Source organism: Neofelis nebulosa, chromosome 12 (genome assembly GCF_028018385.1).
Source record: "Neofelis nebulosa isolate mNeoNeb1 chromosome 12, mNeoNeb1.pri, whole genome shotgun sequence".
In the NCBI taxonomy this organism is placed as follows: domain Eukaryota; kingdom Metazoa; phylum Chordata; class Mammalia; order Carnivora; family Felidae; genus Neofelis; species Neofelis nebulosa.
Window position 1 is genome coordinate 18121333 of NC_080793.1, and position 17229 is coordinate 18138561.

The 17229-nt window shown below is 41.1% G+C and overlaps 1 protein-coding gene across 4 annotated transcripts in view; it reads left to right on the forward strand.

Annotated features, from left to right (window-relative positions):
- Positions 1-17229, forward strand: part of ASTN2 (astrotactin 2) — an 885184-nt gene that overhangs the window by 391598 nt on the left and 476357 nt on the right. For all 4 annotated transcript variants that reach the window (XM_058694362.1, XM_058694365.1, XM_058694363.1 and 1 more), the window contains one exon: positions 950-1117. In XM_058694362.1, coding sequence (XP_058550345.1) covers positions 950-1117 — 168 coding nt within the window. The remainder of the gene's footprint in view (positions 1-949; positions 1118-17229) is intronic.

The window sequence follows — 17229 nt, forward strand, 5'->3', positions numbered from 1 at the left end:
TTTGGACTCTGCCTGAAGAAAACCTGACATTCTTGGACTACTGGCTCATAGACCCATTTTGGCAAGAGTTGGCTGGAGTGGGCCTGCAGCTACTCCAGTCTGATAGAACCCGAACTGCCAGTTCACCCCAAACTCCATTGTTCCCCAACATTAAGGCATTTTCCATTGCACAAGTGTGGCTTTTTTTCTTAGACGTGCTACCGATTTCTTTGAATTTCTCTTTTTCCCCCCACCTCCCTCTGTAATTGTGGGTTTATATCTGGGTTTTCTATTCTGTGCTCTCTCTATTCCCTCTCTCTTTCTCTCCCTAATAGAATAAAAAACAAAATCTAGGCCAGGAGGCCAAGAAGCTACTCTGCTAGTCTCTCTGGCCCCTGTGGGCATTAATAACCCCTTTTCAGTAGGGGGGGCGGGGAGGTGCCTGAGTGAACAGGGACGTTAGCACTTTTTTTTTTGCTTTTAAATTTTAATGTTTAAGGATTCTTTACTAGGACAAGTCAGGCCCTGGCTAAGCATAGCATTTTGTCTACATTAATTTATTCCATTTTTCTAACAATGAGGTGGGTTCCATTAATATTCCTATTTACAGATGATGTAACCAAGGCCCAGAGGCATTGAGTGCCTTTCCCAAAGTCAATGGCAGGTAAGGGTAGATTCTTGATTTGTACCTAAGTCTCTACGAGTTCTCAGGGCCCAACTCCTAACCACTAGGCTGAACTGTCTCTGTGTCTGATTTGTGTGTCTCTAGTGGCTGCTCATATTGTGACAAGCACGCTATAAATGCTCTGTAAATGCCGGTGGTCAAGTAAGAACAGGGTCCTGGGGTGGGGAGATGGCTTGTATGTACCTGTCTGTGTTCTCAGCCTGCAGCATCAACAGCAGGACACATCTATGTCTGTATCCTAAAAGCAGGGAGAAAGTAGCTGTCTTTCTCTCTGTTCACCTGCAGGGAGCAGCTTTGTGGTGAGTGAAGGGAGCTACCTGGATGTCTCAGACTGGTTAAACCCGGCCAAGCTGTCCTTGTATTACCAGATCAACGCCACCTCCCCATGGGTGAGAGACCTCTGCGGACAGAGGACGACAGATGCCTGTGAGCAGCTCTGCGACCCAGACACTGGTGAGCCATGGGTTAGGCTGGGGATAGAGGGAGGGAGGATATGGGCCAAAAGATGGTCTACACCCCTTCTACCTGAAGAATCATGGCTCTCGAGCCATGGACAAGGGATTTTACATGAAGGCCCATCAGTTCCATTGGCCATTAAACTATACGCTGCCATCACCTGGCAAGGGAGAAAGTTCCATAAAACCATAGAATCCCAGAAGGAGAAAGGACCACAGACAGCATCTGGTCCAATTTCAAAGCAAGGTGTCTGAACATCATCTAGCATCCCTGAGCTCAGATCCTATCTACCTCTTACTAGCTGGATGTTCTTTGTCATTTTTTCCAGCTTTACTGAAATTAAATTGACATATAACATTGTATAAGTTTAAGGTGAACAATGCCATGATTTAATAATGCACATATATACCATGAAATGATTACCACCTTCAGACTCACTAGCACCCCCGTCACTTCATATACCATTCTTTTTGCGGTGATAACTTTTGTGTAGCAACTTTCAAGTATATAAAACCACTTTAACTGTTCACTATGTTGTACATTAGATAGATCCCCATGTTCTTAAGTGGGGAGATATTGATCATAGTGTACACACTAGCTGGGTGTTCTTTAGAAAGATACTTCCTCTCTCTGAGTACCAGAGAATGAAAACAGCATCTAACCCAGAAGACTGTTGTTAGGATTAAATGAGATAATACGTGGAAAGCCCCTCGTAAATTCATTTACTCATTCATTCCACAGGGCAGACATCTTCCTAGGCATTGAAGATATAGCAGTGAACAAAATAGTGTAATCTCTGCCCTAATTAAGTTTATATTCCAAGGATACATTAAATCTGCACTAACAAGGTAGCCACTAGCCGCATGTCGCTATTTAAATTAAGTGGAATTAAATAAAGTAAGCATTCATTTCCCCAGTCACATTAGCCATATTTCAAGCTACGTGTGACTAATGGCTACCTCTTGGACAACTCAGATGTAGAACATTACCACCCCTGCAGAAAGTTCTGTTGGACAGTGCTACAACAAACAGGAAAATATATGTGCTCTGTCAGGTGATGATGCATGCTGGGGGGAAGCGTACAGCATATGGGATGCTAAGCTGGGAGTGGGGGTGGAGCTGTTATCATATGCAGTGGTCAGGGAAGTCTTCTCTGAGAAGAGGACATTTGAGTGGGCACCCTGAATCTAAGATGATGGAAGCCATGTGACTATCTGGGGGACCGGTATTCTAGGTAGAGGCAACGACAAGGGCCAGCACGCTGCAGCAGGAGTTCAGGGATGTTGCCATTGGTTCAATAGGAAGAATGGTGTGGTTAGATGGAGATGAGAGAGGAGAGGAGTAGAAGGAAAATTTGAAAAGCAGAAGGTTGGGTGGGGCGGATTCTGGGACTTACAGAGGATGACAAGGACTTTGGATTTTACTCTGAGTGAGGTGAGATGTCACTGGAGGATTCTGAGCCAAAGGAGCGACATGATGTGGCCTGGATTTTAACAGAAGTACTCTGGCTGGTGCGTGGCAAATTGACTTGGCATTCAAGGGCACTATTATTCTAATATAGGTAAGCGTTAGCAGTGGCTTGGCCCACAGGGGTAAGGGGGAAAGATGGTCAAATTCTGGACCTATTTAGAGGGTAGATTTGACAGTCCTTGTAATTGGGTCTGAAAGGTGAGAAGCAGAGAGGGGTCAAAGATGATTCCAAAGGGTTCAGTCCGAACAGTGGGATGAATGGACTTCTCTTTCATTGAGTCAGAGGATGCTGTGGGAGGGTCAGGATTGAGGTGAGGAGGATTAAGGGTACTGTTTTGGATGTAAGTTCAAGATGACTAGTAAACATCAAGTAGAGATAGAAGACAGGCATTGATGTCCAGAAGTCAAATTCAAAGAAGTTTTAGCTGGAGATAGAAATGTATGAGTCAATAGCATACCCATGATATTTAAACCTAGGAGACAGTGTCTTCTTTATAGTAAATGATTAGTACATAGATAATATCTTATTCCTACTTGTTGTTCAATAAGTGGTGGTTATTAATGTCCACAAACTGGGAAATAGAAGTTGGAGAGAAAAGAGTTGGCAAGGTCCCAAAGCAAGTTAGACATGAAGCTGTTCTAGCTCCCAGTCCTTTGCTCTTCCCTATGACTTACATTGGTGTAGTCTCTCTGGAACTTCATTTCTTCTTCGTTAACAAGAGCCTGGCCATCTTGCTTGGAAAGTCCATTGCACAATGCCCATGCGGCCACCTCTGTGCAGAGCTGAGGGCTCTCAGTGGCCCAGGTCAAAGGTGTGCTCTATCTCGGTTCTCTCCCACTGCTCCATGGGGCAACAGTTCAGGAGTGAAGAGAGGGCTTCTCCAGGCTAACCCTTGAGTCTCTGGGTTGGGCAAGGATTTGGCTTTCAAACCACGATCCCCTCTTATCCTTTAGTTGGAAGTCTGTTTAGACACATTTTTGTAGCTTTTACATAGGCCTGTTGGGGAAGCTATTTGGAAAATGCAATGCAGCTTTAGTGTATCATTTGACCAGACAGCTGAATCTTCTTTCTCTTAATTAAAACATTTAGGCTTTAAGGCACTATCACCCTAAGCAGTAGTACCCCTTTACTCCCACCACACACACACACACACACACACACACACACACACACTCGATTATCCTCATCCAACAGCCAGGAATGCCCTTGTGAAATGATGTGCCTCTGGATCTGGTCCTGTACATTCTTTTTTTTTTTCTTTGTATGTTTTGTTTCTTGTTTCTGTTTCTTTTTCTTTTTTCTTTTTCTTCTTCTTTTTCCTTTTCTTTCCTTAAAAAGCAGGCAAGACTATTGGTAGAAGAGAACAGAAGGTATCTCCTCCCTTGCCTCCCTCTATGAAGCCACAGCTAGCACAGTGCCTGAGGGTCTGACCTTCTGGCTTCCCATCGGATCTGCCTTCAGGTGCAAGGTCATGGTTTCTGATGATCTTTTCTGTTAGCTGCAAGCTTGAGGGCATAATTCCAAACAGTGGGTCATCCAGGGGGTGAGCACGTGCTAGGCAGTTTTAGAAATGATCAGTTCTCCCACCAGTATCCCCTGGAATTGCACACACACATACACACACATATACCATAGAACTGAAAATGCTACAAGAATCCACTGCGTTGACCTTCTCAACTTTATCACTGACAGTATTGATGCCAGAGAAGAAAGGTGAGAGGATCAAAGTCACACAGCCAGCAGATAGAGAGCCAGGATTCAAACTCGGGGGACTGAGCTCTTAACCATTGCTTCTTGAGCCTCTGTAGGTCTACTGTGACTTTAAGATCCTACATTTCTTTTTTTTTTTTTTTTTTTTTTTATTTATTTTTGGACAGAGAGAGACAGAGCATGAACGGGGGAGGGGCAGAGAGAGAGGGAGACACAGAATCGGAAACAGGCTCCAGGCTCCGAGCCATCAGCCCAGAGCCTGACGCGGGGCTCGAACTCACGGACCGCGAGACCGTGACCTGGCCGAAGTCGGACGCTTAACCGACTGCGCCACCCAGGCGCCCCTAAGATCCTACATTTCTAAAAAGCTACCAACTACTGCTGATGCTTCTGGCCAAGGACTCTCTTTGGTGCACCAAGGCTCTAAACACTTTCCCTCCCAAATAGTCCTCTCATTTTCTACACAAACAATATAAGTCCTAGTTGCCATATATGTTAATTTATTTATCTGACAAAGCCATGCTCACATCTGGCACTTTATTTTCTGCCTGTGTGCCACCTGCCCTGGGCTTTAGATATACTGATCCCTGCAATTCCCTGAAGGCACCATACCCTCTCATGCCTACATTGCTTTGATGGACTATTCCCTCCTTCTTGAAATATCTTTCTTCCTCTTTTACTGGGAGACCAGGGGTTGTTGTTATTATTATTATTATTATTATTATTATTATTATTATTATTTTATTTCCATTCCATTCAGTCCAAACCCCTCACCAGATTAAGGAGTCCTCCTTTCTGTTATCATAGGTCCCTGTGTCATAGTTCTCGTCCCTGTGCACAGCCATTGTTCTTTCCTTGTCTGGGTCTATCCCCAGACCGTAAGCTTTGTTAGGGGCTGAGGAAGGGGGGATTCAAAGCATGTGTCTTGGTTATCTCTGTATCCTTCAAGCCTGGCCTAATGCTGGCGTATAATTGGCACACAAAGAAAATCATGAAAGGATGAAGGAAGGAAGGACATTTATATGCTCTGTGAAACAATTTTATACACCAGTTTTTAGTCTCTTCCTCCATATCCACTTACCTATGAGCTCAGATTAAATATCTTCCAGCTCTAGAGAAATTGGGTCACCAGGAACCATCTCATAGCCAGACAAGCTGGAAGGCTCTGGCCTCATCCTCCCATTTAGCCACATCCCCAAGAACACTCTCCTTGTAGCCTACACCCTGTTCATCTTCTCTATAATCCTCCCAAACACCCCAGGCCAAGTTTTACCTTCTAACTAGAGTTCAGGCCCCTCCTTCTACCTGAAGTGTCTTGCATTCTTTAATCATTGACCTTGTAAAATCCTATTCACTGATGACCTCTTCTTTCCTCCTGGTAGAATGGATGACTTCTACAGTATCATCAGAGTTCTCTGTTGACTAAATATCTGATTAAGACTTGAGTTATTGTTTGGAAACGCCTGCCCTGTTAAAATGTAAGCTCCTTAAAGCCAGGGACTGTATCTCATTTACTCCTGTATCCTTCTCACCACCATGTCCAGCAAAGAACCTTACTCTTACAAGTCATTCAAGGCATAAACAGATGGGACTATCTACTGGTGAGGAGTGGAAATGGTAACATAAGATCCCTGAATATATTTTCATGGGGCTTGACTCACACCCATTTTGAAAAATTTATTGCAATTTGTTAGATTCAATTCAAGCAAGATTTTCTTAATTCCACAACTCATAAGTCTTGTGTGTTAAGTGCTATGGGAAATCACAGACAAATTGGACAATGTTCCTGCCTTCATGGATTTCACATTTTCACAGGGATAAAAATAATATGCCCATATATAGCTATTATAAAAGACACAATGTGGGATAAATCAAGAACAGGCATTAACAAAGTAGCTCATGACTGGAGAAAAGGGAAAAATGTATTTTAGATGGGGATTTCAGGAGATACATCATGGAGTGCGTGACCTTTTATCTGAACCTTGTAGAATCAGTAGGGAGTATGAATAGGAAGCGTCCCTTAACAGAGGGATTTTAATGATTGAAATCAAGAGGAAGAAAGTTTAAAATTACTCCAGGAACGAGAAAGCAGTATATCTGAGCTGGCATCCGGAGAATATACCGCATAGTAAGTAGAGGAGGAGAACTAAGAGAGACGCAGGTGATGAAGTTGGAAAGGTAAGATGAAGAGAACTCAGAGAAAGATAAGGACCTGAAGATTCTGAGAACCACTAAAGGTATTAGTAAGACTTTATGAGAAAAGGGGAAACGACTTTCCACATCTGTCCAATTGTTTTGGGGAACCATCTAATTGTTCATGGCAATAGGTAGGCCTCCCCTCCTTTGCTTTCTATCAGGAATTAGACTATGAGGGAAGTCATAGCAAAACTAAACCCCTAACTCCTGCACATATTCAGGCCTTAAATCTGTCAAAAGTGGCTTTTCCTTCCTTCAGTAAGCTTCTCCTTCCTTGAGTAGGGCCAAACAAAGTCATAGAGTCCAATCATTGCTCATCATGCCTTAAAGCTTTAGTGAATTTGTCAATAAGAAGGATCATTCTTCCAAACTGACCAAGAAGAAGGAGAAAAGTGGGGACATAATACTGCTGAAGATGTATATATATGTACACACACACACACACATATATATACATATAATTACATATATATACATATATAATTATACATACATATATATAGTTTCATACATAATTACATATATATAACTATATATAGTTATATCTATATCTATCTATCTATGTATAGATATCTATATAGATATCTATATAGATCTATATGTATAGATATATACATATATATAGATCTATATATATAGATCTATATAGATATCTATATATCTATATAGGTATCTATACATAGATAGATAGATAGATAGATAGATGCCGTGATGTGTGAATGAACCTGGCCAAGTTTTCCTGGCTGTGTGCCATAGCCCAGTTCAAGTGTGTTCTTCTAGGGATTTCAACAATCAGTACCACCCACAGAGCTGATTATGGGATTGGATACATGGTATGCTTGTGTTGGCTTTTGTAACAGCTCATGAGACTCATGAGAGTTGATTGTTATCATCTCTTCCTGGCTCTTTGTTCAGTTATGTCATGTAGATAGCTTGAAAATTGGCTATGATAAAAAAAAAAAAAAAAAAAATTAAAAAAAAAAAAATTAAAAAAAAGGGGCACCTGGGTGGCGCAGTCGGTTAAGCGTCCGACTTCAGCCAGGTCACGATCTCGCGGTCCGTGAGTTCGAGCCCCGCGTCAGGCTCTGGGCTGATGGCTCGGAGCCTGGAGCCTGTTTCCGATTCTGTGTCTCCCTCTGTCTCTGCCCCTCCCCCGTTCATGCTCTGTCTCTCTCTGTCCCAAAAATAAATAAAAAACGTTGAAAAAAATTTTAAAAAAGAAAATTGGCTATGATGAAGGTATTTATACCAACAAAATTGGTTAATGTCACCAATCATGGCTTATTTTCTTTGGAAAGCCAATCATTTAACATGTACCTTCTAACAGTGAAGGGGATGAGAACACACCAATATAGGACCAAGGCAAAGAAGGGCTTCAGTGAAGATTTAGAGAAGGTCTGAAAATGTTTCCAGACGGTGGTGTTATGATCCTTTCTGGAATAGGCTACCATTACACTTTATCTTTCAGAAGACAGAAGTGATCATTCAAGAACTACTTGCTACAGTCCCATATGGTATAGAACCAGGCAGTTTAAATGATCAGGCTTTGACTCTTCAGAATGTCATTACGAGTAAATCCTTTTGTGAAACAGCTTTATTAAAGTTCTGCACATGTGTGGTATCATGCTAAATTCCATACAAAATATTTGACAGTATGGCTTCAAACCAGAAGCAAGTAACAGCAGAACACTAATGCCTTTAGTCACTAATTCATTCATCTCTTTATTTATTCATTCAGGCATTTAGTTAACCAGAGTAGAATTGGAATATCCTTTTGAGTCAGACCAGGTTCAAATCTTTGCTTCTGTGCTTACTGAAGTAGGGCTTTGGGAAAGCCATTTAATATATCCAAGACTTATTTTTTAAAATATGTAAAAATGAGAGTAAGACCTATTTGGCAGGGCACTATGAGAATGAGATGAAAGATTACATTTCCAATACACCCTGCACAGTATATAATGTATGGTGGGCACTCAAAACATAGCATCTTTTATTAATTTTATAATCAGTTATGCAGTCCCTAGTGCCTTCATGTAATTAATTCAATTTGTATGTCAATTAACTTAATAAATATTTCATCAGACACCTCTAATCCAGCATTGTGCACTGTGTTAAATTTTTTCAGAACTAAATAAGATGTTGTCCCTGACCTCTAGGAGCTGACCACCTAATAGAGAAACTTACCATAACCTGGACTTTCCTATCAATGGACTTTCATTTAGTCCTTGGGCAACTTCTAAACTGGTGCAATGAAGTAAGTCCAATGCTCTCAGTCCTAGAGTCAGCTTGGCCACAGATTTGTCATCCACCCTTGAGTATGGCATATGCTGTGAACTTCATATTCATTCTCTTCAACAAAGAAATTAGTGGAAACAACTTTTAATGCAAGAAAGATCCCTAGTGATCATCTAGTCTGATCTAATTATGAGACTGAAGGCCACTGAGGCTAAGCAAGTTGCCCAGTGTCACTAAGTAAATTAGTGGCAAGATACGAATTACAACCCTGAATAATTCCTAAGATATTTCTCAGTTCAAAATTCATGTTTCTATGACCTTTTGAGCACTAATAACTTAGAGCATGAGTATGATTGAAACAATTTGTAAATGGCATTTAAAGAAGATTGAATTTTCTTTTCCAATTGATAAGAACTTCAGTCATGTTCGCCGTCACGTTCAGTTTATTTCCGTGTCTTCAGCAGCCACTTTTCATTTGCAATAAGATATGAAATGAGAATACAATGAGTGTAGTTATGTCCTATATTTGTCTTATATGGTATTAAATATTTCTAGTGTTTATAGGTTAATCTTGTTATTTACTAAGCCCTGTATTGTTCAAGTTTAATGGGACACAAGGACTTTATGAAGTTGTAAATTTAAGAATTCACAGAAATGGAGAATGTCCCTGCCTTGAAGGAGATTGTAGCATGGGGGTTTCCAGGTACCAGATGTGTAGCATTTAAGTAAGATCGTGCACAGGTGAGATGCACAATTAAATAAGCTGAGATTTATCTACAGAGAGCCCACTTCCTGTCAGACCAGAGAGGAGAGATTTGTTTTATGAGTATATAGTTTTGTTAAAACTTGTCCAGTGTTCATCTTGTTTATTGCTATAGCTAACTGAAACTGTTACCACATTAATACATCTTTTTTTTTTTTTTTGAATGAATGAATGAATGAGTGAATGAATGAGAAGCAAGTTTCATTTGATGAAATGTCAGGGCTTTTTCAGTGGGTTGGGTGTATGGTTCTGCTGGTCAGGACCATGGATAGCTCTCTGGGTGCTGGCAGTGAATTTTGGCTAAGTGTTTTTGCTAAAAATTTTACCTGGTACAGCTCTCTTCTGAAAGTCACCTCTCCTTTGAGGTGGGTACCACTAGTCTTTTTAGAACTCAGATAAAGTGAGCTCTATCCTTTATCCATTGAGGATTAGTGTGTCCAACTATGTTGTTACTCTAGTGGGCCTCAACTAGAGTAAATCAGTCTTCCATGAAGTGAGTCACCCTTATCCTCAGAATTCAGAATGCTGTCTATGCCACCATGCCTTGGTCCAGAACTATACCAAAACCTGTATTAAACAAAACTCATCTAAGCTGATTGTCAATTAATGAACTCCATGCCTCATTAAGACATGCAAGATAATTAAATCAAACTTTTAAAAAAACATTTCCAACAAAAGCCATTCAAACAACAACAAACCAAGGTCTTTTTCTGTTTAAAGACCATGAAATGAATGTTAACCACAAAATTCTATTTATCTTAACAAAGTGATCCATTTGATACAGGTTCATATCTATATATAATACACGGAGGTGTTAGATAATGGCCAGAGCTAGCTTACAGTGAAGAGAGGCATGGTCAAGTTTGGGTATGATATCAAGGAGTGCATGAATACTGGGGCAATAGTAATGGCATCTGAAATTTATTGTGCATTTATTGTGTACCAAGAATAATTGCTGCAGCTTTCTATTACTACCTTGGGCTTCATAACAATACTTCAGTGTAGTTATTGATGCTTCCATTTGCCATACAAGAAGCTATGTCTTAAAACAGTTGAATGAAATTCTCAAGGTCATATATTTATTAAATATCACAGCTTGGATTTGGACCCAGACTGAGTAAGAAGCTACTATTTGAGGAGTCAGTGTTTGAGAAGTTTGCTTAGTATTGAGAAAAGAGAGGCATTCTGGCATTCTCTCTTTGATAGGTATTTGCAGAGAATTCTCAGAGGTAGGCATGAATCCATTGGACAAAGAATTTATGGAATAAGCTGACTGAAAAAAAATAAAAGGACCCAGTTGGACTGGGGACAAGGGAGAAATGCAGAACTGAGGGACAGAACTGTGACAGCATTTATGGGTTGTAGGGAAACCATTTTATATCTCTTACTTGGGAGTCTTGCTATATTTGGTCTAGAGGTGTTGTAAAATGTTGTGGAAGAGGGTGGAGGTCTTTTCAAAAAGGACAATCTGTGTCAAAGATGAGGTCATAAAATTTCAGAAAGCCCACAACAGAAAGCAACAGGACTGACTGTTCAAAAATTTGGAAGGACAAGAAGGTTAGAATGGGCTGCAAAAGAGACTGAAAATGTTTTCTTATTGGGAGCTTGCCAGCCCCTCTGAAGGTCCAAGGTAACGTTTGCTTCTGAACCTGAAAGAAAGAGGGTGTGAGAGATCTGAAGTGTCTTCCGATGAAGTTGCTAATAGGAAGATAAATGGAGGTATCTCTGATTCTTACCTCTTTGATGAATGTGCCAAAAAGAAGGGGAGCTCTCAGATTTTAAGATGAGATTCGTCATCAAAAATATAATTTACTGGCATTTAAATTAGAGACTATATTTAATTTTATTCAGCAAGTATATTACAAAAATATATTGGTGGCTCTATAAATGGTATCTGTCCTGCTATTTTCAAAATAATTTATAAACTTTAAATTTATCTGTAGTACCTATCAGCAGTGAACTATCAATAAACAAAAGTGTGGAAAAGGAAGATGATGGTAAATTTACAGGTTGGGGTTGGGAGTGTTCTTAGGATACAAAGCCAGGTTGTGAAGTGTTCCATGCTGGTTAGTGATGAGTCATTTCCAGCAAATACAGGCTCTTTGCAGGTGCTGTTACCTCTGTACTCAACTGTCTGCTCTCCACCCACCCTCACTCCTTACGAGTCTTATTCTCCCCTTTCTTTCCTCCTCCTTATCTTTCTTGTTTCAGCTTAAATGTCTCATCCTCAAGGAGGTTTTTGCTGACTTTCTAGACTCAGTTATTCCTTTTACCCAGCATTAGTACCCTTTATTTTTTTCTTTATAGCATATAATAATAACAATGCCCATTGTACAATACAAACTATGTGTCAGGCTCTCTTCTATGGACTTCACATATATTATCTCATTTAATCCCATTAATAGCCCTAGGAAATAGACAAAAGCATATTTTAACTGCAGCAAGATGCAGTTAGATATATGTGCCAATATTTTGCATTCTACTAAGAAAAAAATGCTGCCAACAATTACCATTAGGATACTAATAACACACAAGTCCTCATTTCAAGGGTATGAAAGTGGGGAAAGCTGTGTGTCTTAGAATTGGTGCAATGCCCTATTATTATCATTTTACAGACAAGGAAACTGAATCATATAAGTTAATGGATTTTCCCAAAGTCACACATCTAAGAAGTGGTGGAGTCCAGATTGGAATCCTAGAAGTCAGGCTTCAAATTGTATCCTCTTAACCACTGATCTGCACTATCAGTACAGAATCACAACTTCTAATCATATGTTTATTTGTGAAGTTCTGTGTTCGATTCCTAGGTATCCAAGAGACTCTAGGCTGCACCTATGGGATTTACTGCTTACCTCCAAACCCAGCCCATTCATTGTCTAGTTCATTGCCCGTGTTTAATAATGAATGATGGAATGAGTGAATAAAAAAAAGAAACATTGTGTTTGGAGACCAATTCCATGGACTTGACTACTAGATTTGCAATTTTGACTAATAGTGTGACCTTTGACATGTCACTTTGTTCTCTGAGTATTAGTTTCTCTATTTGTAATATAAAAGGAAATTATAGTTGACTCCTTGAACAACAATGGGTTTGAACTGTGCGGGTCCACTTACATGCAGATTTTTTTCAAGAAACACAATATGGTACTGTGAATGTATTTTCTCTTTCTTATGATTCTCTTCATAACATTTTCTTTTCTCTAGTTTACTTTATTATAAGAATATAGTATATAGGGATGCCTGGGTGGCTCAGTCAGTTAAGCATCTGACTTCGGCTCAGGTCATGATCTCCAGGTTTGTAGGTTTGAGTCCCGCATCAGGCTCTGTGCTGACTGCTCAGAGCCTGGAGCCTGTTTCAGATTCTGTGTCTCCTCCTTTCTCTGCCTGCTGCCCCCTGCCCCCATGCTCATGCTCTGTCTCTGTTTCTCAATAATAAATAAACATTAAATTTTTTTAAAAAAGAATATGGTATACAATACATATAACATGCACAATATGTGTTAATTGACCATTTGTGTTATCAGTAAGGCTTTCCAGTCAATAGTAGGCTATTAGTAACTAAGCTTTGGGGGAGTCAAAAATTATACATGGATTTTCAATGGTGCCTGGGGTCCAGCATCCTTGTCCCTCATGTTGTTCAAGGATCAGCTATTCATTAGATTTTCTCTGAGTGCTCTCCAGTTTTGAATGTGTATTGCAAATCTTCGTTGAAAGCCAGTGCTCTGCCCAGCATTAAACTAGATAAAACATATTAAGCAGTTAGCACAATGCCTGGTGCACAAAGCTCAATGAACATTAAGTATTGTTGTAGCTGTGGTCAAAACATAAATTGAATAAAATGAGAATTGTAGGATTAAAAAATATAATAGTTACTATGAGCCTTAGCAGTCAGGTAAGTCTTCCTAGATGGGGAGGGACTAGAACTGGATCATGTAGCAAACCAATGTTTGTGATAGAGCTATACTGTCCAATATGGTAGCCCCTAGCCATATGTGGCTGTTTAAATTAAAAAGTAAATTAATTCACATGTATTTCAAGTGCTCAGTAGCCACAGGCTAGTGGCTGCCATTTTGGAGATCATAGATGTAGAAAGTTAACCATGTAGCAAATGCACTTGGACAGTGCTGTGACAGAGTGAAGAGTGGAAGGAACTACATGTCATTTATGTGTCATTTAATTCAAATTATTTATTGAGTGACAGTGCTGTGCTAGGTGCTGTGCTATGCACTGGGATTTAACAGAGAACAAAATGAGACCCAGTGCCCGACCTGATAGATAGTCTAGTGCAGCAGTCGGCAAAACTACAGCCCACAGGACAACTGCTGTTTTTCATAAATAAAGTTTTATTGAAACGCAGCCAATGCTTATTAGTTTACATATTGCCTATGACTGTTTTCTACAGTAGTAGAGTTGAAAAGCCATGAACCTGTAGCTTGCAAAACCTAAAATATTTACCAGCTGGCCCTTCCCAGAAAAAAATTTGCCAACCCCTGGTCTAGTAGGTTGATTTAATACTTTTATATCTGAGTTAAATAACTGGTTTTCGTATCTATTCATTTATTCATGTATTTGTTTATTTAACATTCAACTGGTATTTATTTCTCAATCATCTAGTTCAAGCAGGATGTCAGATACTGACAGAATGAACAGAATAGATAAAAATTGTTGCCATCATGGAGCTCGCATTCAAGTGGGGCGGGGGGCAAACATAATTAGAATATATGTAATACAACAAGTAAGTTGTATCCTATGTTAGAAGATGATATTTTTTATAAAGAGGCTGCAGGAAGAGTGGGCTGTGAATGAGGAGGAGAGAGGTGGTTGCAAATTTAAGTAGGGTGTTCAAGGTAGGCATGACTGAGGAGATGGGGGGTGGGGCAAAGCATGCTTTGTGGATACCGGGGGGAATATCCGGCCAGGTGGAGGAAACGGCTGGAACAAAGGCTCTGAGAGCAGATTGCGCCTCACATATTTGAGGAAGACCAGGTAAGAGAATGTTCCTGGGCTTCACTGAACACTAGCTGAATATTAGGAGCTAGGATCACAGTGGGACCAGAGGCCCAGAGCCTTGTAGTACATCATAAGAACCTTGGCTTTCAACCTGAACTCAATGAGAAGCCACAAGAGCATTCTGACCAGAAGACTGTTGTCATCTAACTTATCTTTTCGAAGGATCACTCTGGCTACAACGCTGAGAAAAATCCTTAGGGACACAGGAAAGAGGGGTAGCAAGGGGGCTCCTTGGAAGACCGATAGGGTTATCCAGGCCAAAGGTGATGATGGCTTTGGCCAGGGTGATGGCTGTGGTGGTGGAAAGAAGTGATTGGAATCAAGATGTTGGATCTCATTCATTGCTGTGATTCAGTGAGCACCAATTATATGCCGGGCCGTGTGCCCAGTGTTGGGGATAGTGAGCAAAAGACTCTATCATCTCTGTCCCTTCGAGTTTTCTAACAAACCGATTTCAAGCTTTGACATCAGAAATGAGGAATCCAATGCTATGTCCCCCACATGTGGATGAGATCCAGGACAAGTTTTCACACTGTCTCTAAAGACTCAGGAGAGGATGACACTGTCTTAGTCGCTTTGGGCTGTTGTAACAAAATATCATGGAGTGGTGGCTTGAACAACGTAATCTTTCTCACAGCTCTGGAGGCTGGAAAGTCCCAACATCAAGATACCACTGAATTGGTTCCTGATGACAGTATTCTTCCTGCTTGTGGAAGACTGACCTCTTGACTGCTCTCTGTGTCCTCACATGACCTTTCTTCCGCACCTACGTGCTTGCGTGTGTGCATGTAGACTGTGTGAAATCTGTCTCTCCTCCACTTCTTCTCATCCCATCACAAGGGCTGACCTCATCTAACCTTGATTATTTTCCAAAGGCCCCACCTCCAAATACCATGATGTTGGTGTTAGGAGCTTCAGTATATGAATTTGGGAGGACACAGACATTCAGACAATAACAGATATCAGTGATCTGGAATGAGAGGAGAAGTGAACCAGTGGCACAAACATGCACCACGAGTGGGGGCTGAGCAGAGATTTTCTGAGCACTGTGCTGAACAGGGCTGGGACTCAGGGAGGTGAATGAGGAGGCTCGGACACAAAATCTACAGAGGTGCTCATCTGTGGGTGTCAACCCTGCATTGCACAGCCCTGGGTGCCCCCTAAACTTGGAAGGGGAAAGTATTAACTCACTACAGTAGCTGCTCCAACCCTTCTCCTGAGCAGCCTTCGAAGAGTCTCCTTTAGGGGCCAGTTGGGGGTTCAAAGAGCACAGAAGCCCAGGCTGGGAGGCACTGTGCAGGCTATGTATTCCAACCCCCGCTTTCTACAGGGATGAGGTTGGCATTCAGAGAGGGTCAGGGCCTGACTCAAATCACTCAGGAAGTTTGTAACAGAGTAGAGGTCTCCTGACCACCATGCTGAAGCTAGATTTCCCCATCTCTTGAGAACAACTTAAGCAGTCAAATATTTTATTCTTGGAATGTGGGCCTCCAAGCTGCAACTTGGGTCAGTGTCTTCAGAAGCCTTTTACAACTTCTGAAGGTGGTATCAGCTTCTGGCAGTGTTTTTTCAGGTCTGTCTTCCAGGCTTATGATCCGGTCCACGCATTCATGCAAAGAGGCGTTTCAGTGCAGGACATCTGGGGCATGGTAAGTCCCCTGTCAGCTTCATTAATGTCTTTCTTTCACAGACATTGACTGAGAACCAGGACTGAGTCAGTCACCAGGGAGGGAGATATGACACACTGCCACCACCTCCGTTTGCTCAAAATCAAGCTGCTCCCAGTGTGGGCTGTTTTGTTTTTGGAGAGGCAGTAGGGAAAAAGGGAAAAAAGTGGAAGCACTGAAGGAGGCAGATGTGGGTTAAAATCTTGTCTCTGCCTGTAACTGTTGGTGTGGTTTGGAGCAAATTGCTTAATTTTCCCCAAGCTCCTTTTCATCAGAGGAAAATGTATTCACCTTTGCTAGGGTTATTGTGATGATTAAAATCAGTACAAAGGACCTGCTACATAATATGGCAACTATATGGGTTCAACAAATGGGAATTATTGAATCAGGGGCAAAAAGAACCCCTAGTGTTGATAATGCTTAACCCACAAAAGTCATCATGATGGAATGGAAGGCGTGGTGACAGATTTCTGAGAAAAAGGGGCCTCCACAAAACCATTTAAAACACAGCACTTGGCAATAGCAATAGCCTTTTCCGGTTATTTGGTGTCATCAAAGGGAGCCACCTATGACACCACACTGCCCTTTCTCTTCTGGATGGAGGCTGCTTTCATTTCAGTGTAGGTGATTAAAAGGTCTCTGAAAAAGAGGAGTGTGTGTGTGTGTGTGTGTGTGTGTGTGTGTGGTCCCAACCTTTTGGTTACTTTTTGTTAAATGGTATTTTAATTGAAATGTCAATAGATGGGTTTCTACCAGACAACAGGGGTGGGAGAGGTGTATGGATTTTATGCTGATCACACCAAGACTGTTCCTCTGGATAGGATATCCAGGAATTCAAGATGCTGTATACAAGTCAGGCGAGGTCAAGTGACCTCACCCCGTGCAGTAGGAATGGTCTGGTGCAATCTTTCCAATGGCCAGAAATGGACTTAATAGCAAAGTCTGACTCCCTAGTGAAACCTGGTGCAAGCCACTTGGACACACGTTGCTTAATTTTAATGAGTCATGATTCTCTATCATATACCAGTAAATGTACCGCAAAATATTTTGTGAAAGA